Genomic DNA, 25,886 nt, shown 5'->3' on the forward strand with positions numbered 1-25,886 from the left:
AGGGGATTTTTGGCCCAACTTCACACTGCAGTGAATTCTGGAAAATCAGAAAATCTGCTGACTACAGACCAATAGGCAATAACTTTCTAACATCTAGAATGCCTTGATATCACTGTGTATACAACAACACAAGAGCACGCAACAGATTCAAACTTAATATTAACCGCTCCAAACTTGACTGTAAAAAATATGACTTTAACAATCGAGTTGTCGAAGCGTGGAACTCATTACTGGACTCAATAGTGTCAACCCCTAACCCCCAACATTTCTCCCTTAGACTATCCATGATTGACCTTTCCAGGTTCCTAAGAGGTCAGTAAGGGGTGTACATAAGTGGACTAGTGTGCCTTTCGTCCCCTGTCCAATTGTCTTTCCTTTATATCTCATATATCATATATATTTTCTTCCTTTCATATATCTTCTCTATTTTTACATATTATCTTTATATATATTACTTCATGCCTATTCCATGTGTATTGTGTATTGGACAAATGAATAAATAAAATAAAATAAATATTTCTAGGAATAGAAATATAAAATTCCTTTTTATAGAGAAAGTACATAAAAAACAGACATGATGAGAGAATTGAATGCATATTTCAGATATAACTCTATTTGTTGAACTATAAAAAGACCTGATTTTATTTATAAAATCATGATTTATATACAGCACAGAGTGATTTGTTTATAAAAGTCTGTCTGGGGAATGAGATTGAAAATCCAAGCAATTCAGTGTATGTATTGACCAAATTTATTTGAAAGTATTGCAAAGGGAGTTATACTTTGCTGAACTGAACTCTTGAGACTTTGGCTTGTTTGGGAGAATTTCTGAAAACAAAAAGTTATCTGTATTGTAGCAAAAGAAATCAAGCTAGGATATCTGGAGTTTGTCCTCTATTGTATTGTCTAGACCAGCGTTTCCCAACCGGTGTGCCGCGGCACACTGGTGTGCCGCGAGACATGGTCAGGTGTGCCGTGACGCTCCCCGCCCGATCTGCCCCCTCTCCTCCTCTGCCGCCCCCTGCCTTGGGGCGCGACTTCTCTCGCGGCGGCTGCGGCTTCAGCTCCTCGGGACAAAAGCGCTCCCAGCCAGGGGGCTGCGAGAGGGACGGGGCGGGGAAGGGAAGAGCGGGAGACCCCCAGACAGAACGGCTGAGGGGAAGGAAAGACAGAAGGAGGGAGGGATTGAGAAGCGAAGCCAGGGAGGGCTGAGAGAAAAGGGGAGCGGCGCGCGCACGAGGGGGGGGGCGGGCATTACTGAAACGAACGGAGAAAGCCCTCTCTCGCAGCGAAAGCGCTCCCAGCCAGGGGGCTGCGAGAGAGGGCTTTCTCCGTCCGTTTCAGTAATGCCCGCCCCCCCTCTCTCGCGCGCGCCGCTCCCCTTTTCTCTCAGCCCTCCCTGGCTTCGCTTCTCAATCCCTCCCTCCTTCTGTCTTTCCTTCCCCTCAGCCGTTCTGTCTGGGGGTCTCCCGCTCTTCCCTTCCCCGCCTCCCTGACTTTGCCTTTGCCACCCCCACCCCTTTTTGGGTTGGCAAGGAGTCCTTTGCCGCATCCCGCAGTTCGCTGCTCTTTCTCTCTCTCTCTTTCCCGTGAGGTGGGGGAAGGGAAAAAAAAGCAAAAAAACCCTCACGCTCGTCCCTTCAGCAGTGAGGGAGGGAAGTCAGAGGGCGAGGGAGCGAGCGAGCGCTCTTGTCCTCGGTGCCCTCTGCAGCGTGCCTTCCTTCTTCTTTGCCGCCGCTGAGGGACGGAGAGAAAGATAAAAAGGAAAGAGGGAGGGAGAGATAGAAAGAAAAGAGATAGAAAGGAAAGAGGGAGGGAGGAAAGAGGGAGGGATAGAAAGGAAAGAGGGAGGGAGAGATAGAAAGGAAAGAGGGAGGCAGACAGAGAGAGAGAGAGAGACATAGCAAGAAAGAGAGAGAAAAAGAAAGAGATAGCAAGAGAGAGAGAAAGAGATAGCAAGAGAGACAGAGAGACAGAGAAAGAGAGAGAAAGGGATAGAGAAAGAGAGAGAAAGAGACAGAGAGAGAGAAAGAAAGAGATAGCAAGAGAGACAGAGAAAGAGAGAGAGAGAAAGAGATAGAAAGAGACAGAGAGAGAGACAGAGAGAGAGAGAAAGAGAGAGAGAGAGAGAAAGAAAGACATAGCAAGAGAGATAGAAAGAGAGAGAATGAAAGAGATAGCAAGAGAGGCAGAGAGAGTAAGGGAGAGAGAAAGACATAGAGGGAGGGAAGGAGGGAGAGAGAAAGAGCAAAAAAGAGAGAAAGAAAGAGGGATGGAGAGAGAGAAAGAAAGGAAGGAAGGGAGAAAGAGGGAGGGAGAAATAGAGTGAAATGGAGGAAGAGATTTTTTTTGTCCAAACTTTTCTTTAGCCCCCCCCCCCCCGCGCGCCCCCCCCGCCCCCCCGTTCAGTGTTCCCCAGGATTTTGAAAATATGAATAATGTGCCGCGGCTCAAAAAAGGTTGGGAAACACTGGTCTAGACAGAGGAAGCAGCGGTTTTCAGAGGGAGGGGCGAGAAAAAAGGAGGGAGGAAGATTGTTGATATAATGTTATGCAACAATTCTAGGCAGCTCACAACAATCAATTAAAAAAAACATAGTTAAAGACAAAAAGACTGTTCCCCTCAGACACCAGATATGAATGAGAAATTTTATATGTATAACATTTGTAGTGTCCCACTCATGATAAAATAATTACTTCCCTCTTTATCTTTCTTAACTAGCCAAATGAGGAACTATTTTCATCTGTTAGAGCATAAAAGAATATGTTCAAACAAATATGATTCTAATGTTCAGTTGGCAAAAGCAAGCCATCCTGAAGGCCATCTGATGAGCATAGACTGAAAATAATTTCTTCCAATTTATGAACATTCATGCTGAGATAACCAGTGCCATACGCTATTTTCTACTCAAAGTTTTTTGGAACAATGCAGAGATTTCTGCAGTTCACAACAGGAACTTACTGTTCTGTCATTGTATTGCTCTGTGTGACCTTATCAAACTTCCTGACCACCATCATTTTCTGCTATTTAACAAAATTATTGTTTTCAAGTGCGTTGTTGCCTTTCCCCTGGATGTTATTTGGGGGATTTTTCCGTCTCTCACCATTTCAATTTTTTTAAAAACTCAGGGTTTACTATGTAGTATCAAGTTACATCTTACTTTAGGTAAAAGTTCCCAATTTAAGATTCTAGAATATATTATTTTCTTCCTCTCTCAGTTGGTAATGTCAGTGGAAACTGATATTAAGACTGCTTGTTAATTACAATAACATTTGTTGTTAAGCTTCAAAAATAAAATAATAAAGATGAATAAATTCAGAAACTCATTGAAAAAGTTAATAAACAGAAGCTTTTTCCTGCTTTTCCTTTCCTTCCCGTACCATATCATACCATACACTATATAAGTGTGGTGATTTCTGAAGCTTTTTGATCAGAGGAAATTGGCCTTTGTTAAAGAGGCTTATAAATTAAATAAGCACTTGCAGTAGCACGTTTTTTAAATAATTGAAGGAATAAATAAAAATGCTAATGATCACTGAACAACATTAAACATTCAGCTACATTAGGCCAAAACCCAAGAATAACTCATGATGATTATTCCAAGATGAATTCTTTATTATTTTACACCTATCGACAAAGACTTGCTAGACTGAAGACTACCGATTTCATCTACAATATACTCTGTGAACTATTAGGGAGTGGCCGTCTTCACTCTCTGTCTCTCACACAATAATATCTGAGCTGAATTGCCTCTTACTCCTCTGGAATGCAACCAGAGGTGGGCTGCTAAGGTGGAACGGTGATGTGTGTTTGCCCCTGTGGCTCTTAGTATTAGCGGAGTCCAACGCAATTCTGCTACTGCAGCTGTGTAGGTAGCAGAATCACGCACGGAGATGCAGATGTACCGGTGTTTCAACAGTTTTTTGCTTCCATGCTCATTTTTTGCCACCTGCACAGCTGCAGTAGCAGAATTGCACTGGACGCCGCTAACACTCAGAGCCATGGAGTCGAGCACACATCACTGTTCCACCTTAGCAGCCCACCTCTGAATGCAACCCTCCCTCCTGGGAATCCGCATTACATCACAGATATTGGCTGCCGATCAGTTTCCAGTCACAATTCAAAGTGTTGGTTATGACCTTTAAAGCCCTACATGGCATTGGATCAGAGTACCTCTGGAACTACCTGCTACCGCACGAATCCCAGTGACCAATAAGGTCCCACAAAGTTGGCCTTCTCCGGGTCCCGTCGACTAAACAATGTCATTTGGCGGGCCCCAGGGGGAGAGCCTTCTCTGTTGCGGCCCCAGCCCTCTGGAATCAACTCCCCCCGGAGATTAGAACTGCCCCCACCCTCCTTGTCTTTCATAAATTACTCAAGACCCACCTATAGCGCCAGGCATGGGGGAGTTGAGACACCTTTCCCCCAGGCTTTTTTATATTTATGTTTGGATATGTATGTGTTGTTTGTTTTTAAAATATGATAGGGTTTTTATGTGCTTTTAATATTAGATTTGTTTTCGCTAGAATATTGTTTTTATTGTTGTTGTGAGCCACCCCGAGTCTTCGGAGAGGGGCGGCATACAAATCTAATAAATTGAATTGAAAAAATTGAATTGAAATTAAAATCTGATCATACAGAATCCAGTAGCAGTCAACTGCACCAAAGCCCAGTGATCTGGACTCGAAAGTGAAGTTCAATAAACAACACACTAGTCATTCATTTAACCAAAGGGACAAATTGCAGGTGACACCTTCATGGCATCTGTTTGTTGCCTTAATAGCAGGGGTGAAATGCTACTGATTTGGTCCAGTTTGGGTGTATCAGTAGTGGCGGCTGCTGGTGGTTCAGAGAACCTGTAGCGGTGGCAGCGCGAGTCTCCACCCACCCACCCAGATATCACAATTTTCTTTTGTTTAACCCTCTGGGCATGTGCAAAGACTTCTACACATGCACGTAGGGTGAAAAGGCATATGTGATGCTGGTGTGCACATGCGCACATACTTCCAAACCAGAGGGGAAAGTAAGTAGATTTCCCTGCTGCTTAATAGCATTAGTGAGGTGGGAAAGAATCGATGTAAGATATACTGAAGAAACACTTTTTTATAAGACCACTTGACAAATGAAAACAGAATGGGCAAGGAGTAAGGTGCAGTGGATAATGTATTTGACTGGCACCAGAGTGAGCCAGTTTCCATTCCCTCTATAGCAGTGGTTCTCAACCTTTCTAATGCTATGACCCCTTTCTCGTTCCTCATATTGTGGTGACCCCCAACCATAACTCTAGAGCTTTAAGCTGATTGGCAGGAAGTTCAGAGGGACACCCCCATTGTAAACGCCTGATTGTTCAGATTGTAAAAATATGTTCCAAGGCACCAGAATAGCAGCTTTATTTCCTAACACCATGGGAAATTTGTCTTCTCCCATAGTCTTAGGCGACCCCTGTGAAACAGTCGTTCAACTCCCAAAGGGGTCCCAACCCCCAGGTTGAGAACCACTGATCTATAGCAACAGCAGCTCCTTCAGTGATTTTCAGCCCAATTGTCCATATAGGGCACTTGTGAAGAAGTATAGAAGGATGAAGCACTATGTACGTACCTGGAATTCCCTGAACAAAGATGAGACATATAGTAAATACTTGTGCAGGTTTCTGGGTAAGACAAGAGTAGTAGCACATTGAAAATAGCCCATCATTCATAGCAAGCTTTCTTGTCCTTCATATCTCTGAAGGGAAACAATATCCCAAGAGAAGAAGAAGTTGAAGTTGGCTTGACAAATGAAAGCCACTTGCCATTCCATTGAACAGTATTTCTTTATTTTTCAAACTGAAAGCTAGAACAAGCAAAATGGTAATAAATACACACAGCATGAGAACTTTTTTTTTTTTTTTGGTCTTTCAGTCATTCGACTTAAAATCATTGATTAAGTTGGAAATTGCTTATGAATACAAAAATCGGAGATAGCAGCTATGATTTCAGTACAAAGACTTTTGTGATATTCAGTTTATTTTCCTGTATAAATATAAAAGCAATTAATGAGAAATCAATACATTAAACGAATATTTGAATACACTTGTGTATTTTTCTCCATGCTCTATACCGTGTTTCCTCCAAAATAAGACCCTGTGTTATATTTTTTTGAACCCTGAAATAAGCACTTGGCCTTGTTGCCGCGCACTGAAAAGCCTGATTGGGCTCATTATCAGGAGATGTCTTATTTTGGGGAAAACAATATAAGTAGGATTTTTTTTAGATTCCTTAGGATGTATTCATATTCAGAGCTTAGGTATGCAGTTTTTGTACAATGGCTTTAGAGAATGTGGTTATTTTACCTTCATTTGTTGTGATTCCATAGTAAGACCAATCAAGCTAATTCCAATAGCTTCTATTGTAGTCTTTATTTTCTTGTTGATCAGATATAAGTGCTACTGAATTATTTTTATTGGGGCTTTTGTTTGCTAGTTGGTTGGTTGGTTGATTTTCTGTAATATGATGTGTTTGCATTTTATTGCCTCCTGGATAGGATTAGTAGCGTTCAAAACAAAATGAATATATTTTATTTATTCACAAGCTAACTATATATTTTCATCACATGTAATTGGTATCTGTAGAGGAATACTCATGTCTAATGACTGTGTCATCTCTAAAATGGGCATTAGACCTGAACACATTTCCTTTTTATTTATATTATTTTATTATAAGTGACACATTTAAATAGAGATGTTTTATTTTAGCTTACTATATACAAGTATAACAGCATAGGAATGTTGCATGAAGTGAAGTCTCCCTTTAGTTTGTCTTTTAGTGATTTCATAGACACATCATGGAATTTTCTAAGTAATAGTGCAGAAGTTTGCCACTACCTTTTTCCGGGATATTTTGGGATTTCTCGGGAAATTCTCATCCAACCTTAACAAAATTAGTCATGCACTTCTACTTACCCTTGGATTTTTTTAAAAAATAACTCCTCAAAAAGAAACTTCTTCAATTTTGAAGATTTATTTTTTAGCTTAGATATCTTCTGAAGCAGGAATACAGCTGCAATGGGATATGTGTTTGGTTCAGGAGGTCCGATTTTAAAGACAGGGTCATAAAGCTGGGGGTTTTAAAAATTCTTTTATTCACTTAAAAAACAGTATGAAGCCAAGCTTTATCAAAATGGTCAAGCAGTTTTACGTCTCTGGCTTTGGGACTCTAAATTTGTCACTCATCAAAACTGGTAAATTCCACTACCATCACCACCACCCTACCTCTTCAAATCGTGTTTTTTAAATTAAAAAAAATGCCCCAAAGTCCAGCTTTCAGAATCAGTCAATTCTATGCCTGTAAATATATGGATATTATGATGTACAATAAATTCAATATACCCATTCACTGAATACATATATATAGCCAGTTTGGTGCAGTGGTTAAGGCATCAGGCTAGAAACTACTATGGTCTTTTGTCCGCTTCTTCTTTGTTAAAAAAGATTTTTATTGAATGATTTAAAAAACCCAAATCTGTCTGTCTTTGGTGCTGTGGGGGAGAAATAACCCACTCAGATCGGGCTCGCAACTTAGATGTCCTCCTAGAACCAAAGCTGAGGTTAGATCAGCATCTCTCAGCTGTGGCTAGGGCAGTGCATCTCAGTTATTTTCTATTATACACCCCACCCCAGGAAGAATATTTCACACCCCCAACTCTCTGCCAGAATGATTGCAATATTAGGCATGTTGTCACTGAAAAAACTCAAGCGGCTTATCAGCATGTAATGTGTTTAAATGATGCCTTAATTTATTTGGCTTCATGCTGTCTGATGCCAACATTTTTAGACCCAGTAAACATACCAGTCTTTCCTCATCTCCAACCATAGTCACAGTGAAGCCAAGTGCTACATACATTTATATTTCCTCGTGTTAGCTTTTGAGAGACTTATGTTTGTCTCATTATCTCTATCTCTCTCCTCCTTTCTTTTCATCCCTGTTAAATATTGTTCCATGGTGTCTCTTAAGGGTTTGTTATCTGCACTTCATATCTTCTGCTCTGTGCTGTGTTTGGTGCAAAACCCCCCGATTCCCTGTGGCAAAAAAAGCACATTCCCGGAGGACACGTGCCCCCATGGCATCGCTCTGTGCCACCACAGGAGGGCCTGCCCCACTATTTGAGAATCACTGGGCTAAGGGGACTTTTGCACAGGTTTGCCTGGTGCACCAGTTGTGACCCTACCTAGACCAGGAGGCTCTTTGCATGGTCACTCATGCCCTGATCACCTCATGCCTTGTCTATTGCAATGCGCTCCACTTGGGGCTACCCTTGAAAAACATTTGGAGACTTCAATTGTCCAAAATGCAGCCGTGCGAACTATTGTAGGTACACTGAGATACACCCACATCACTCCAACTCTCCAAGAGCTGCATTGGCTCCTAGTTGGTTTCCGGACGCAATTCAAGGTGTTGGTTAAATCCCTGCATGGCTTAAAACCAGACTACCTATGGGACTGCCTTCTACCGCACACCTCCCAATGGCCAATAAGGGACCACAGAGTTAGCCTTCTCCAGGTCCTGTCTCCCAAACAATGTCGGTTGACGGGGTTGCAGGATAGGGCCTTCTTTGTGGCAGCTCTGATGCTCTGGAACCAACTGCCTTGGGAGATCCGCACTATCCCCACCTTACGACCTTCCGGAAAGCCATTAAGATCTGTCTCTTCCAGAAGGCATGGAGCTGTTAGGTTATCATCTTGATTCGGCCATGAATGATTGAGAGATACAGTATGTATGGCTTATTAAGGGTTATCAATGTACTTTTAAATAGTTTTAATTGCTGTTTCTATTTTAGGCCACCCAGAGTCCAATGTGGAGTTGGGTGGCATATAAATTTTACAAATAAATAAATAAATGGCAAATCACTTCTGAAAAATCTTGCCAAGAAAACTGCAGGAACTTGTCCAAGCAATTTTTGAGAACCAGACACAACTGAATGGAAGGGGGGGGGGATTATATATACACTGATCTCTGTGGGGGAAAAACACACACAATTTTAGTTATATTGGACAGCATTTCTATATTGATGCAATTGGCAGATTCGTTGTTTGCTGCCTTTGGGGAAAGGATGTTTGATCTTACTAGCTTATTAACATCTGCCATTGAGAGCTTTCTACAGTTAATAGAAACATCAAGCACAATTCTTCAGGTAGTGGCAAAATATTTCTTCTTGACAATATTCCACTTGTCCACAAACTAATCCAAATCAATTTTCCAATCCATATTGGGTTTTACTGGAATCAGGTTCAAAGCCAGCTGCTGTGTATTTCAGCCATCCTAGCTGCCAGTCAGTGCTTTTCTTTCCAGGTTTCTCCTTCTCAAAATCTTCTCTGATGATATTTAACTAGCGCCACCTTGTAGAACTTTGTTATGAGATTCTAAGCTCTGTTAGTTGGCAGTGACTGCAAACTGTCTTATATGGATGCCTGCATGGGTACATGGATATAGCAGTGCCAGTGGGATGCAGTGATTAAGAGAGACTCACAGAAACCATTCTTCTGAGCTGAAAAAATTCTCACAAACTCTTGAGTATAGAAATTAAATCAGTCTATTAAAAATAAGAAAGGATGGAAATCTGTCTTCTCTTTTTGGGGCCTTCACTTTATAGCAAGTTAATACCAGTGTATTGATCTGTATAATTCCATTAATATGACAGTATAATATACATTAGGCTACATCCAAGCCTCTTAAAATCATTAAGCATTAAGTTAGCCAGGCATATTTAAGTCATTCAATTTTTCCACTTGCCAACTTTTCTCTCCCTCCCTCTCTCCCCCTCTCCCCCTCTCTCCTCCTGGTGGGGGTTGTTTAAACTTTGGGTCCAAATGATGTTCATGGAAGTTTACCTGTTCACTTTTTGTATACTATATTTTTCCTTGTTGTGTTTTTCTATGTCTGCCTATGCTTCTTTTTTGACTGCAGTCATCCAACAAGCCAACAGTACCTCAGGAGAAGATAAGACCGCTCACAAGTCTGGACCATCCCCAAAGTCCTTTTTATGACCCTGAAGGAGGTTCCATTAAATCAGTAGCCAGAGTTGTCATTGAGAGGATTGCGCGAAAGGTATTAGTATGAAAGTTGACTTAGTAAGTGATATGTTATATCTGAGCATGGAATGGCATTAAATTAAATTAAATGACAAATGTAGTTCAACAGGTTTTCATAAAGAGAGTGGAATTAGCTGGCTATGATGCTGGGTCGGTGGAGATGTGAGGGATTCCATTCCTTAGATCAGGCGTCTCCAACCTTGGCAACTTTATGACTCATGGACTTCAACTCCCAGAATTCCTCAGTGAGTGCTTCCTCAGTGCTGGTTGAGGAATTCTGGAAGTTGAAACCCACAAGTAATGATGGGCGAACCGAACTCGCACAATTCGGGTCCGTACCGAATTTTGCGGTTTTTGGTATGCCGAACACGAACCCGAAATTTTTTCAAACTTCGGGCAAAGTTCAGGGTTGTGTTCTGCATTCGGAGCTTTGACGTCACCGGCAGGTTGCTAAGGACGCCAAGGTGATCACTTCCTGGATTCCATGGGATCCAGGAAGTGATCACCTTGGCGTCCTTAGCAACCTGCTGGTGATGTAAAAGCTCCACCCCCGGAATCTCTTCGTGGGAGGGATTCCCCATTCAGGTTCGAGTTTGGTTCGGCTGAATTTTGTGTAAAGTTCGTCCAAACTTGCCGAACCCGAACACTGTTGGGTTCACCTATCACTACCCACAAGTCGTAGAGTTGTCAAGGTTGGAGATCCTTACCTTAGAGTGAATGCCTCCCTTTTCCCCTTGAACTACAAGGAATGCAAATAAGCACCATCAAACGTTTAAGGCCCTCAGAGGCACACGGGGAAAGTTCCACGGAGCTGCAGAAGTTGTTACCAAATTGGAATTTGTCAAGATAGCAAAGGTGAACTTCTGAAAAGCAAGACTAATCAAATTAATTTTATTCCATTTGAATTACATTTAAGGATAGGTGAAATTAAATTAAATTTAGTTCCTCTCCTGGTTGTACTTCATCAAAAGCTCTGCGCGTGGGAAAGATTCAGCAGCATAGCATAAAAAAAAAAAAAGACTTGTCAAGCAAGATCAAACTCATTACTTATTAAAACCATTTTTTAGTGAGTTAATAATATAATCAGGATTGGGTTGCTACCGGTACGGATGGCGAATTTGAAGCGAAAATTGAGCTGCGGGAACAGCTTTACTTCTTCTGTGGGCAGCTGCATCCCAGCAAGATTTTTCTTCTCTGCCTATGCAAAAATCAAAATCTTCTAAGGGGACACGCGTGCGTGTGAGGTTTCAGTGATTTTTTGCTTCTGCGCATGCATAAAAGCAAAAAAATTGCCAAAATCTCTCATGCGCTTCCCTTTGCAAGATTTTGCTTCCTGTGCAGAAGCAAAATCTCACTGGGTCACGTGTGCATAGCAGAGGAAAAACTGTGTGCACAGCCCACTAGTAGCAGCAGAATCGGGAATCCGCCCCTGAATATAATGATGCTACATGTTTTCTTGTGGCAGAAATCTGGGGCACATTCCTTTATTAGGTATTTGGAGAGTTTTAGATTTCCCTGGGCATTATAGACAATAAGTACCCCCTGCCCCAAGCTCACTTAACATTGCTTTCTAGCAACATCCAGCTTTTAAATGGGACATTATCTCCTCCTCATCTCCCCAATCCTCCCGTCACTTTTTTCCCCCAGCAAAATGTTGTTTGCCTCTTAGCTTGTTTTGCAACCGAACACAGCTTCCCCTGCCAATCAGAAACACAATATCTTCATGGGACTTCCTTCAGCATCTGTGTTTTCCCAGGGCCTGATGACTACTGCGATCTTTGTAAGCAGGAACGCTTGTAGATGCTGTTTGAATAACTTCTGGCAATTGATTTTCCAGCCCAGTGCTCAGCATCGTATTATTTCCTCCGCCAATTCAATCCAATTCTCAAATGTTTCTTTGCAGGGGGAACAGTGCAATATTCTTCCCGATAGCATTGATGACATTGTTGCAGATCTTGCTGCAGAAGTTCCAGAAGACGAAGGTGCATTTTAATTATGTCCTCCTACCTTTATGAGTTTGTGTTTCCCTTCACTCTCCAGTGCTGCTCCTCTGTATTTCATGCTGCTTGCCTTATTATTAGGATGGTATTAAACTGCTTAGCCATTTGTGGTTGGTGTCTGCATCATTACTTAATAAACACCCGCAGTGATGGTGTCAGCAGGCAGAAATTTTGGAATTTTCTAATTTAGCAGAAGACTAATCTCATGTAATTTATTATCTTGTACTGGGTTGATCATCATCAAGCTAAACTATTTTCCTTATCTAACCGCTCCTCTTTCTTATTTATTATTCGGCTTAGCCCAAGAATGGCACTGAACAATCCAATCAAAGTTCAGTTCTTTATATGCTTACACACAATGGATAGAATACAATGTTGGACAATATCTGTAGCTCAGGTGTAGGATGAGGGTGGAGATTCATTCTCTGAGCTTATGAACTGGTTTCCAAACATTTTGTTACAGGCTAGGTAACATCTTCAGTGGAGTTTAGGGGATGTCAGTATCAGAGTCCCTCTGGTTATAAGGGCTTTGGCTGGTCAGAAGGTCTTAAGTTAAAATGTTATATAGAAAATATGTCCTCATCTTGGTGGAGAGGTATAAATGATGTTTGGTGTGGGCACTCTGAGCACTGGGCACATTGTTACTTGTTGTGTGAATGTTCTATTATTACTATAAAAATCAATTAAAACATTCTATTAAAAAAAGAGGATGCATGAGGTGAGGGTCGTCCCCTCCCCATTGTCAGGTGAAGCAATCCCCCAACCAGCACTTCACCTCTCAATGACCCTCAGCTGACATGAAGATACATCACAAGACCTTCACCTAATGTGACCCACACTTGACCCATCATAAGATCCATCACAAGACACTCACTCATTCCCGTTCAATAGATAGAATCTTGACAAATTGAACCTTCATCGCTTTCAACCCAATTAATTAATAAATAAAATAAATAGATCTATTTCAAGCTATTTTGCTCTCATCAGCTAGCCATACCCTTACCAGGATTTGAACCTGGGAAGTAGCTTTAACCTCTAGATCACAGGTTCTCCTTCTCTCAGCTTATATATATATGCATTCACACAAACATACTGACATATATACAGTGGTACCTCTACTTAAGAACTTAATTCGTTCCGTGACCAGGTTCTTAAGTAGAAATTTTTGTAAGTAGAAGCAATTTTTCCCATAGTAATCAATGTAAAAGCAAATAATGTGTGCAAATCCATTAAGAAAGAAATAAAAGCTCAGAATTTGGGTGGGAGGAGAAGGAGGAAGAAGAGGAGGAGGAGGAGAGTCACTGCTGAAGGAAGAAGGTGAGGTGAGGGGAATCAAAAAAATCCAAAACTTTAAGGCTTTAAAAAAAAAAGAGGGACTCTGAGGTGGTGAGGAGGAGCATGTGCCTCCCATACACTGCGCCAGAGAGAGAAATCCAGGGGGAATGGCAGGAAACTGCCCAGGCCTTCGTGCTGCTCTCAAATTTCCTGGGAAATTTTTCCGGGCTTCGGTTCTTAAGTAGAAAATGGTTCTTAAGAACAGGGGGAAAAATCTTGAACACCTGGTTCTTATCTAGAAAAGTTCTTAAGTAGAGGCGTTCTTAAGTAGAGGCACCACTGTATTTATATTTGTCATTGTTTTCAGATGATACTCCTGAAACCTGCATCTATTCAAATTGGTCTCCCTGGTCAGCCTGCAGCTCTTCCACATGTGAAAAGGGCAAGCGGATGAGGCAGAGAATGCTCAAAGCCCAGCTTGACCTCAGTGTGCCTTGTCCAGAAACTCAGGACTTCCAGCCTTGTATGGGCCCAGGCTGTAGTGATGAAGGTAGGTGAGAAGACCCTGGACATGAGAATCAACATGGAGCCATCCTCTGGGAACTGAGAATCAATGTTTTGTTGATCAAATTTATTTATTATTTATTTATTATTTAGATTTGTATGCTGCCCCTCTCCGCAAATGTAAGTGAGGTTTGGGAATAAATGGAAACTATCTATTTTTGCTTTTTTTTTAGATGGCTCTACATGCATGATGTCCGAGTGGATAACGTGGTCCCCTTGTAGTGTATCTTGTGGCATGGGGATGCGATCAAGAGAGCGATATGTGAAACAGTTCCCAGATGATGGCTCCATGTGCAAAGTGCCTACAGAAGAAACAGAGAAGTGCATTGTAAATGAAGAATGTTGTAAGTATTTGGTGCACTTTGCCACATTTAATCAGCCTAAAAGCAAAATATGAATCCTCTGTTAAATAAGTGCCACCAGACTGATCTTCGGCTAATATATTATGGACAGCTCCTAGCAGTTGCCTGGTAACCGAATGGGGAGAGTGGGATGAATGCAGTGCCAGCTGTGGGATGGGAATGAAGAAGAGACACAGAATGATCAAGATGACCCCGGCAGATGGATCCATGTGCAAAGCAGAAACCACAGAAGCTGAGAAATGCATGAATCCCGAATGCCGTAAGTAACTCTGGTCAACCGAGCAACTAGCTAAACAGGCGGGATGCTAACTGCCTTGTATACACCTTGTGTATTTATGTAAAAAAGAACAATGCAATGTGCAAAGGACACATGCAACAAGTAACACAGTTCACCATTTGTATACTTTCTAATAGGCCTTTTCACAATGTAGACTTCTAAACTTTTTCCGTGACAAAGTAGCCATTTCAAACCAAAAATATATAAAAGTGTACAATTATACTGACTGCAAGACTTGAGGGAGCAGTCAGTCTAAATATTTGAAGCTAGGACGTTGTAGCAAACCATAATCCCTGCAGTTTTTTAAGACAAGAAGTGGGAAGAGCTTTCCTTTTTATTTAAATATGCTGCTTTTTGTACACATATACAGTGATACCTCGTCTTACGAACCCCTCTTCATACGAACTTTTTGTGATACGTGCTTAAGATTTTTTTGCCTCTTCTTCTGAACTATTTTCACCTTATGAACCCGAGCTGCCGCCTCTAGGATGCCCTGCCTCCGGACTTCCATTGTCAGCCAAAGCGCGGGGATTCCCCTGAGGCTCCCCTCACTGGGAAACCCCACTTCCGCATTTCCGTTGCCAGCCATTTCCGTTCCCTTCATTTTTGCCGGCACTGCTTTGAATCCCAGCGAGGGGAGCCTCAGGAGAATCCCCGCACTTTGGCTGATAATGGAAGTCCGGAGGCGGGGATTCCCAGCGGCACAAGGCAAAAGGGGTGACTTTTGGGATGGGGTTGCACGCATTATTTGCTTTTACACTGATTCCTATGGGGAAAATTGCTTCATCTTATGAACTTTTCATCTTACGAATCTGGTCACGGAACGGATTAAGTTCGTAAGATGAGGTGTATACTGTATATCCTTCTGTTTCTATACCATTCCTTCTGGTTTGGACAAGTTTGCCAGAACCGGTAGCAACCCACTGGTGACGTTACTATGAAGTCACGGAACCGGATTAGTCAATGCTGGTCTGTGGAGGCCGCAATCTTTTATTTTTGAATTTTGATGTGTGTGTGTGTGTGTGTGTGCGTTTTAAATTTTATTTTTTTTTCCTTTTGCGCATGTGCAGAGACTGAGTTTTTGGCACTGCGTATGTGTTGCCATCTTGTTCTTGGCTTTTTAAATTAATTTTGTTTTCGAGGGGTTTTCTTCTGTATATGCGCAGAAGCCAAGGTTCTGGCACTGTGCATCTGTCGCCATCTTGTTTTTGGCTCCTTTTTTTTTGAATTTGACTGATTGTTTGCTACTGCGCATGCACACACGTGCAAAACGCGTGGGCCCACAAGTCACAGCCACATGGCACAGGAAGCAGCGAACCAGCAGCGAGGTAAGTTATAACCCCCCTCTGCTCTACACCACACATATATGCATTCACAGATACATTCTCACAAAATGGCTGCAACCCAATTTGCTTTTTTTAGCAGAATAAATCATAACGTAATATTTTTATACATTATTCTTGTAATATAATTTGCTATTGAGAGGGGGAAAAAAACATATAATGTCAGAGGTAAATGCCAGTTCTCTCACCATCATTTTCTCTTCTTAAAAACAAGCATCAGGGGCATGAACTCCATCAAGATCATCATGCTGAAGGAAGGAGATTAATTTTATGTATTCCAAGAAGTCGTTCAGCACAAACCTTTTCTCCGAAAATGTTTATTTAGTCACAGAAAGGGATGGGGGAATGCTACCTGAAGGGAAGATGAGAAAAGTTTAGCAATAGCAATAGCATTTAGGCTTATATACCACTCTATAAAAATGAGTAGGGTGGTGCAGTGGTTAGAGTGCAGCACTGCAGGCTACTTCAGCTAACTGCTAGCAGTTCAGCAGTTCAGAAGTTCAAATCTCACCACTGGCTGAAGGTTGATTCAAGCCTTCCATCCTTCCGAGGTGGGTAAAATGAGGACCCAGATTGTTGGGGGCAAAATGCTGATTCTGTAAACCGCTTAGAGAGGGCTGTAAAAGCACTATGAAGCGGTATATAAGTCTAAATGCTATTGCTATAGCATTTTACAGCACTCTCTGGGTAGTTTACAATATCAGCACATTGCCCCCAACAATATGGGCCCTCATTTTTCCTTGGAAGGATGGAAAGCTGAGTCTAGCTTGAATCCTGTCAGAATCGAACTCTAGGGTGTGGGCTGAGTTTGCCTGCCATACTGCATTCCAACTACTGCACCACCAGAGTTCGATCCTAATCCATAAACATTATGCCACTGCCATCACTTAGAAACATAGAAGACTGACGGCAGAAATAGACCTCATGGTCCATCTAGTCTGCCCTTATACTATTTCCTGTATTTTATCTTAGGATGAATATATGTTTACCCCAGGCATGTTTAAATTCAGTTACTGTGGATTTACCAACCACGTCTGCTGGAAGTTTGTTCCAAGGATCTACTACTCTTTCAGTGAAATAATATTTTCTCACGTTGCTTTTGATCTTTCCCCCAACTAACTTCAGATTGTGTCCCCTTGTTCTTGTGTTCACTTTCCTATTAAAAACACTTCCCTCCCGAACCTTATTTAACCCTTTGACATATTTAAATGTTTCGATCATGTCCCTCCTTTTCCTTCTGTCCTCCAGACTATACAGATTGAGTTCATTAAGTCTTTCCTGATACGTTTTATGCTTAAGACCTTCCACCTTCCACTTCAAGTAAAAAGGTTGAAATTCCACGCCTGCTTCTCATCATCCACAATGTGTACAGTGGAGAGTTTCTTCTACCCATGAAGGCTTTCCAAATGGATGAGGTTTCAGGAGAATGAGAATCTTTAGTGCAGCAGCTAAACAGAAAGGGTTCCTACCATAGCCAATTACAACTGAAGGAGAAAAATACTCCTTCATAACCTGCAGGTGGAAGGAGGATTGGGCTGAGCATCAAGCTGAATAAGAAAACACTCATTCAATACAGTGAGGTTTGCTACAGAATGAACATCTGTGTGTTTCCTTATGCTTGCAACCCATCACAAAGGCTTACATTCACCATTTCCTTATTGAAAAGTCAAGGAAAACGCAATCCTTCAAGGATCTGGTTCCTACCTTCCATCATCATTACAAGGAATAATCGGGACTGAAAAGATATGTGCCCATATTAGTAGTCTACATATTTAATTAGAAATAAGAGCCATTAAATTCAATAGGACTTATTACAGAAGAAGCATAGATTTACACTTGTTATGCTCAGTTTTCTGCAGTTTTCTTTCTCTGGTTGAATGGGTACTATGTGCAAGAAAGTAATTTGTAAGAGAAAGAATGGTCTCTGCGTATATCCTGGTAGGACATCAATTAATTTTAGAAACAGAGAGTCTTATTCTACAGGCAATTAATTTTGATCAATAGACATTAATTCCACACACAGACACCCCTGGGAGTATGCCTTTTAATATATGTGCATGCTTATTCATATACATTTATAAGTATACATATCTGACTGGTTTCAGTGGGAGGTGACATTTCTATTAACAAGACGAGAAAGATTGTTACATTTGTGCAAATATTTTTATGTCTAATCTTTTTTGGATGACAAATATTACCACCACACTCCAAACAGCAATTAACAGTTCCTACAGGAGTCATTTAAACCAGGGGAAAGGCTTTATTAATGTCAACCCTTTACCACTGATCCAACCCAGGAGAATACATCAGGAAATCTAATCAGAGATATCCAGCACTGTATGAGATAGAGTCATTTGCAACAAGAATATCTTACTATCAGTCTCTTTTGGGAATAAATTATGAATACTGGAAATAAGGGTTGGGTAGTCTCACTTCATTGTTAAAGTAAATCTGCCAGCAATCTGCTGCAAAATACAGACGGATCATTAGATGCTGGAAGGCCAGTACACATTTCAATCCAGTTTCATTTTAGTCATTATTAAATAGCTATTCTTTTCCTTGATGTGGAATGGGAGAACTCACAGCGACCAATTCACTTCTGCCTACTTGTCATGGTCATTTTGCCATGGCCAACTCACCGCGGCCAGTTTGCTGCAAGATAACTCACCAAAACCAACTCAACTTGCCAAGGGACAACTGAACAATTCAATTTAATTATTTAAACTCGACTCAACAACAATTCAACAATTCCATTTAATTATTTAAAATAATTTAAAACTAATTTTAATTTTTGTCATTCACAGTTTACATTATCCCCCCCTTAGCATTCTTTCTTCAATGATTTTATTCTGTCATTTTTTCCATAGTACTTTAGCTCTTGTCCTACAGAGAGTTGTCCCATTGGCGAGTTGGCCACAGCAAGTTGTCCATTGCAAATTGTCCTAGATCCCTGATAGCAAACCTATGGCACGCATGCCACAAGTAGCATTCGCAGCCAAATCATTGGGCATGTGAGCTCAGACCAGCTGATTTTGGGGCCTTTGGGGCCCAGTGGGAATCTGGAAACAGATTGTTTTCTGCTCCGGACGGCAGAGGGAAGGCCGTTTTTGCCCTCCCCAGGCTTCTAGAAAGGCTCTGGAGCTTGGAGAGAGCCAAAAAACTGGCCTTCCAGTTCAACCAGAACTTGGCAAATGAGCCATTTTTTCCATCCAGAGGGCCTCTGTGGGGAGTGGGGAAGGCTGTTTTGTTCTCCCAGGCTCCTAGAAAGGCTCTGAAGCCTGTGGAGTATGAAAAATGGGTGTGTCTTTGCATGCTGGGAGGGTGGTCACATACGCATGCACAGGGGGCCCCCACATGGAATTATGGGTGTGGACACCCATGCACCCCCACCCCCTTTTGGCACGTGAACCAAAAATGATTCACCATCACTGCCCTGGATCCTCCCCACTCCTTTGATGACTGGATAGATGGGTCACTTGTTCACCAGATTGATCATCACTTGCAGATTTGGTGTTGAAATGGAATGATCTCATCCTCTTTCCCATCCCAACCTGCCTAGATACCATTCCCTGCCTGCTTTCTCCTTGGTCTGAATGGAGCGACTGCAGTGTCACTTGTGGAAAGGGGATGAGGACCAGGCAACGGATGCTAAAATCTGCTGCGGAGCTTGGAGATTGCAATGAAGAACTAGAACAAGTAGAGAAATGCATGCTGCCAGAGTGTCGTAAGTATAGATATCTAGAGTATGAAGATTAATTTTACAGTTAGTTTTATTTATTTCTTCTATTCCACGTAATAGACAAGCAAAAATGTGTCGTGTATATTACTGTTCCTATACGATAGCCGAGTGTCGACAAACATGATGCATTGCTTTGTTACTGTAAAGCACCATTTGAACAGCAGAAACAAATTCATAAGAGTTTTCTCAGAGAAAGGGGGAAAACCCCTGTATTTTTAAAAAAGTATTCAAAAGGGCCTTGCCATTGCTAAAATGAGTTATGCCATATTAACATGACTTTGTTTTGTAGCCATTTTTCTTACCTTAAAATGAAGTTTCTATGGAAAACATTCAGGAACATGATAAAAAAAACATCATTTTAAAGTAGCAATGCAAAATGATTAAATTTGTGCCATTCCAGATTGTAAAAGCCTGATGAATAATTGAATGTATTTCACACATATTTTCACAGTAATTTTTATAAAAAGTGCCATCCGTCAATCTTTGGAATCGAGGTTTGCCTCCACCCCATCTCTAGTCCATTCCCTCTCCAGTCCCTTGCATTTTTCCATCCATATCCTTCCTATCAATCTGGTCCAGAGTTAATTTCTGATGGGTGATAATTTCTAATAGGGCAGTGTGGATGTAGTGCTGTGAGAGCTTAGTAAGTCTTGCTAATGCATTTTCAGGGTAAGCTTGTATAAAATTCATTCCGTGTCATCATCAACTTAAATGTTCTTTTTTTTTTTCATAGCGAGGTTAAAAAGAAGTAATTTATTCTTCTGCTAAACCAGATTGTTCCGCCTAAGTTAAAGCTAAGCGTCCTATTTTTCATCCTTGCTTCTCTAGCAATTGACTGTGATCTGACAGAATGGTCTCAGTGGTCTGAATGCAATAAGTCTTGTGGGAAAGGCCATATGATCAGGACAAGAATGATCAAAATGGAACCTCAGTTTGGAGGAGCTCCATGCCCAGAAACTGTACAGCGCAAAAAATGCCGAATAAGAAAATGCTTGAGAAATCCCAATATTGAGAAAAGGCGCTGGAAAGAATCTCGGGAGAAAAGGAGGAGTGAACAAGCGCAAGAAGATGTAGATGGTGGACAATTCCCAGGTAAGTGCAGTAAAACTCGCAGAGTAATCCTTAAATTAAGAAAGTGAGCTGTGCAACAGAGAAGTACATTACTAATTTATAATCTTGTTCGTCCATCTTCTTTCAATGATCTTTAACTGTTTCCCAGGAATCTGAATGTTTTCCATAAATTCTTGGGTTTAGATCATTGAACAACTATAGATACACAAATCAAAGATATCTTTCCCTCCCTCCCTCCCTCCTTCCTTCCTTCCTTCCTTCCTTCCTCCCTCCCTCCCTCCTTCCTTCCTCCTCCTTCCTTCCTCCTCCTTCTTTCTTCCTTCCTTCTTCCTTCCTTCCTTCCCTCCTTCCTTCCTTCTTTCCTTCTTCCTTCCTTCCTTCCTCCTTCCTTCCTTCCTCCCTCCTCCTTCCTTCCTTCCTCCCTCCTTCCTTCCTTCCTTCCTTCCTTCCTCCTCCTTCCTTCCTTCCTTCTTTCCTCCTTCCTTCCTTCCTTCCTTCCCAGGATTCAAAACTGAAGGGAAGGGAAAGGAAGGACAAAGGAAAGGAAAGGGGAAAGGAATGGAAAGGGAAGGGAAGAAGGAAGGGAAAGGAAAGGAAATAAAAAAGAAAGGGAAAGGAAGGAGAAAGGAGAGGAGAGGAAAGGAAAGGCTACAATACACTCATCTGAAAACTTGAGATAGGCTGCTGTTAAGTTCGAAAATAATCCATTCCCATGATCCAGTATGTGACTATTAGATACTATAATCATAAACAGACCATGGGTGGGTTCCATTTACCTCCCCTACCGGTTCGCATTGTGACAGAAGTGCATGTTTTGTGCCCTATCACGTCATGGAAATGACCCTTTGCGCATGCGCAGAACCCTCTGCTCATGCGCAGTGGGTTTTTTACAAGCCGCGGTGACAGCCAGACATCACTGCCAGTTTGGCGAGCAGGTGCAAATTCCTGCCACTAATACAGGTGAACTGGTCTGAATTGGCAGCAAGCCACCATGGAAACAGACCTATGAGCCACATATGTAAATGTTAGATGATTCAGACCAATTGAGACATTCGGCAAGTACAAATGTCATCTCAGTATGACATCCCAGTATGACATTCGTCATCCCCTGGAGTAACATGTAGGATCTCATGATTTATAAATCTTGTCTTTCCATTTCCAAAATAGGAGTAGCAATAGAACTACCACTTGCGAAGAGAAACAAAATTTCAAGGAATTCAATCGCTAAAGGGATTCTCATGTTGTTTATCTGTTGTTTTTATTTTAGGTTGTAAAATGAAGCCATGGACTGCTTGGTCAGAATGCACCAAACTGTGTGGGGGTGGAATCCAGGAGAGGTTTATGACTGTCAAGAAGCGTTTCAAAAGCAGTCAGTTCACTAGCTGCAAAGACAAGAAGGAATTAAGAGCCTGCAATGTTCATCCCTGTTAGCAAACCGAAGCCTTTTGGATAATGCACTCCTGGGCTAAATGTAAAAAAAAATCAACCCTGGTTTGATTTTTTTTTTTTAAAGAGAAAATATATAACTTGTGTATATTAGTCTTCATTTTTTGCAGTGTGGTTTGCTTACTTAGTCTTGCTGGTGCAAGAGATCTATTTTATAAATACTTCCTTACAAATATCTGCTGAGAGTAGCTCCTTAATGCTCCAGCTAGCCCTTAACGCATAAAACTAGTGAAGTCATTGTGAAATCTTATAACACTGAAATTATAGACATATCTGTGTGGACAAACCATAATCATAGAAATAGTCCCTGTAAATACTTGGGATGCATGCAAAAATGATACTGCAAACTTAAACATTTGGAAACCTTTTTCAAAACATTCAAAGCAGCGCCTCTGTGTTTCTACAGCTGTGCCAAGGAATTACTACAATAATACTACAGGTGCATATTGATCTTTAATCATCAGCAATGTAAAAAAAAAAGATATTTATAGAAATCCTTGGACAATATCCCTTTTCTTCTTCCTGCAATTGCTTAGACCCCTATTAAATAAATCACCTGATTATTGTTTCCATTAAGAAAGCAAAGCAAAATAAACTGCCCAGACAGGGAAGAGTAAGGAGGAACAATTTTCCATCTGTAAGCCATATGTCGATTAGTAAGCTGCATTTAAAAATATCTTTCATACTCTCTCACAGTTCTATACTAGGCGATCAGGTATAGGAAAATATCCTCCCTTAACAGTTTCTCCTTGCGTGCGATCAAAGCTAGGCAAATACATTTCAGAAGCTTGAGGGGAAATTGTCGAATTTTACAGAGTTAACCAGTGTAAATAAACAATATAAATACTCACAAAAGATGTGAATCTACCCAGCTCTAGAGTAGCTGATCTTATTCTATCCGCCAAGTCCAGGAAGGAGCATTTAATTTTGTTTGCTTCAGATTTACTTTTGCTTTTTTTTGTCACACAACAACTTAATTTGGCTTCTATTCCTCTTACATAAATGTTACTGCATTTGTCATGTTTTTGCTTTATTTTTCTACTCTGTAACTCAGTGGTCATAGTGAACAAAGCACGTGCAGAAAATAGCTGCTTTGTGGGAACATGGTGTTACTAATTTCCAAGCATGCACACCCCTACTCACAAAGAGCAAAGGAAAAAGCATAGCTATTTGAAAAATGTCATGAAGTTGAAGGATTAGATAAATGCCAGTACCACCGACAGGTTCCTTAGGGACATCTTAGGAATGAAGATGAAAGCTCCTATATTTGTATTATAAAATATTATTACAGGCTTATAGCTTGAACTTTTAGATTTCAGCTTCCATAATCCCTAGTCAACACAGATGGTTGAAAAGACTGCCATTAAAAAAAAATCAGATTGTCTGTCTGCAATTTAACACGTAACTATATGACATGTCTTGCAAATGAAAAACAAGATGGCTTAAATTAATAAATGCCAAATGCCAGTACACATTAGATCCCAAAACAGAAAAATTCAACTTACCGGTAAAAGCATGATGCCTGATCATGTCAAGCAGGAATGGAGTCGATATAATTGCAGAATTAACTGGCTTGGCCTTTTTAGATAGCAGAAATCCATAACACCTTAGGGGCACAAGGCCATGGGGAAAGGTTTTTAGTTTCCAAAGATTAGCGATGTTCTTTCCCCCCAAAGATTTATGTGTAGGTACATATACTTTCATTTACCACTTCTATATGACCACACAACCTTCCTTTTTATGAAGTTTCCAAATTTCCTTCATCTAAATTTAGATAAGGGTTTGGCTCAAATAGCTTGCTAGACAATTATTGTCCTTTATCATTCTGAACAGCCAGTCATTTTTAATGTAACTCACCCAAAATCACTGGAGTCCAAGGCACAGGGTGAACATAGGAGTTCTATAGGTCCAGCATATGGGCATGTATAGAGCAGAAACATCTCGAAACGGCAAACATGTTCAAAGTTGCTATCGGTGTTGGCATCCCCGGTCTTCAGATATTAAAGGTTCTGTTGTTTTATGATGATAAATTAGTCATCCATCCAATCAAAATATGCATGAAATGTGTACACTCCTGATGAATTTAACTGCAACAAACAGTTCCTTTCATGCTGTGATGTGTTAAATATTGGTGACTGTTTTAGAAGAGTGTTGGCTCTAGTGAACTAAGTACAAACACTGCGTCTGATTTAAGAGGAATTCAAAATTGGTATTTCACTGGGGGGCAATATTTGACTGACAGAATGGTTGCACAGTTGCCTTTAATTTCTTTAATGTCTAATAGTATTATGAATGGTTGGCTAACTTTTCAAAGGATTGATATCAGAAAGCATGACAAAGCTTGCAGATGAATATAATTTCCATCTTATATCAGTTGTCCCAGTTCATACTGAGGGGAAAAAAAGAGAAAATATTCTAATTTGTTTCAAAGGGATTTTTGTCTTGAAACTTGCAACTCTTCACAGAATAATACATTAAAAGTATCAGAAGAAAATGAAAGGGGGGAAACAGAAGAATTCTAATCTAATCCATTTAAAATTATTCCATTTAAAAAAATTATGGACTTTAATTAAGATTACCTTGTACCACTGAATTTAGAAGAATTTAATTATATTGAACGTATTGAAACCCTTAAGATTTCTTTCTTAAGAAATGAACTCGTTGTAATATGGAATACACAAAACTGAATTGGTACAAAGCTTTTAGCATAATGTTGGCTCCACATCAACCAACTAAAATATATGTTGTTGGTTTTTTTTTTACAATAATTCATATCTCTTGCACACTTGAGAACCAAAACGCAGGTATACAGTAGCTATAAGAATTTTATACACCTCACTGTCCATTTATTAACATTGGTATATATCTTCTTGTTCCTCTTTGTTTGTTGTTGTTTTTTTAAAAAAAATAATCTGTAGAAACTTTACAAGCAATGAACAAAAATGCTGGGGGGATTATATGTACAATAGGTTTTAATAAAAGCTACTTGGTTTTTTAAAAAAGAAATTCCCTCTTTTATTTTAAGTTTTCTTGTTATTTTGGGTTTGCAATGAAATTTTTGAGAAAACTGCTATGGATATATTTCCTACCAAAGTCTTGTGTACATGTTTTGTATGTAGTTGTCTGGCTAACACATTATTATTTTGGAATAAAGACATCTTTACTATGAAAACAAAAACATCCATGTACTTTAGTTTAATAGTACAGCATCAGATTAGAAGTGACTGCCAAAACTCACTGAAAATACATGTCTTCAAGTCTCAGCCAACTCATTCTGAAATACATTAGCACTGTGCAACATTGAAGTATGAATCTTAACCAGGATTTTGACAGACTTGAACACTGGGAGCTTTTTAACAAAATGAAATTCAATGCTGAAAAAAGTTTAGGCAAGAAAAACAAAATGCACAGACACAGTATAGGTGGTATCTGGCTCAATAGTAGTAACTCTAAAAGGAATCTTGGAGTCCTAGTGGACAATCATGAAAATATGAACCAGCAGTGTGCGGCAGCTGCCAAAAAAGCCAACACAGGATAGAATCAAGATCATGTGAAGTGTTAATACCACTTTATAATGCCTTGGTAAGACCACACCTGGAATACTGCATCCAGTTTTGTATGCTGGAATGTAAGAAAAAACTGGGTATGTTTAGTTTAATGAAAACAAGGACTAGGGTTGACACGATAGCAGTGTTCAGATATCTCAGGGGCTACCACAAAGAAAAGGGAGTCAAGCTATTCTC

The 25,886-nt window shown here is 40.6% G+C and overlaps 1 protein-coding gene across 2 annotated transcripts in view; it reads left to right on the forward strand.

Annotated features, from left to right (window-relative positions):
- SPON1 (spondin 1) overlaps positions 1 to 25,321 on the forward strand; it is a 393,098-nt gene extending 367,777 nt beyond the window's left edge. For both annotated transcript variants that reach the window (XM_070762471.1, XM_070762480.1), the window contains exons 9-16: positions 9,942 to 10,082; positions 11,970 to 12,048; positions 13,709 to 13,891; positions 14,079 to 14,249; positions 14,359 to 14,526; positions 19,447 to 19,611; positions 20,455 to 20,718; positions 21,965 to 25,321. In XM_070762471.1, the coding sequence (XP_070618572.1) occupies positions 9,942 to 10,082; positions 11,970 to 12,048; positions 13,709 to 13,891; positions 14,079 to 14,249; positions 14,359 to 14,526; positions 19,447 to 19,611; positions 20,455 to 20,718; positions 21,965 to 22,128 (1,335 nt within the window). In that variant the 3' untranslated portion in view covers positions 22,129 to 25,321. The remainder of the gene's footprint in view (positions 1 to 9,941; positions 10,083 to 11,969; positions 12,049 to 13,708; positions 13,892 to 14,078; positions 14,250 to 14,358; positions 14,527 to 19,446; positions 19,612 to 20,454; positions 20,719 to 21,964) is intronic.
- Positions 25,322 to 25,886: the final 565 nt, after the last annotated feature.

The sequence above is a fragment of the Erythrolamprus reginae genome, chromosome 1 (assembly GCF_031021105.1).
Source record: "Erythrolamprus reginae isolate rEryReg1 chromosome 1, rEryReg1.hap1, whole genome shotgun sequence".
Taxonomy (NCBI): Eukaryota; Metazoa; Chordata; class Lepidosauria; order Squamata; family Dipsadidae; genus Erythrolamprus; species Erythrolamprus reginae.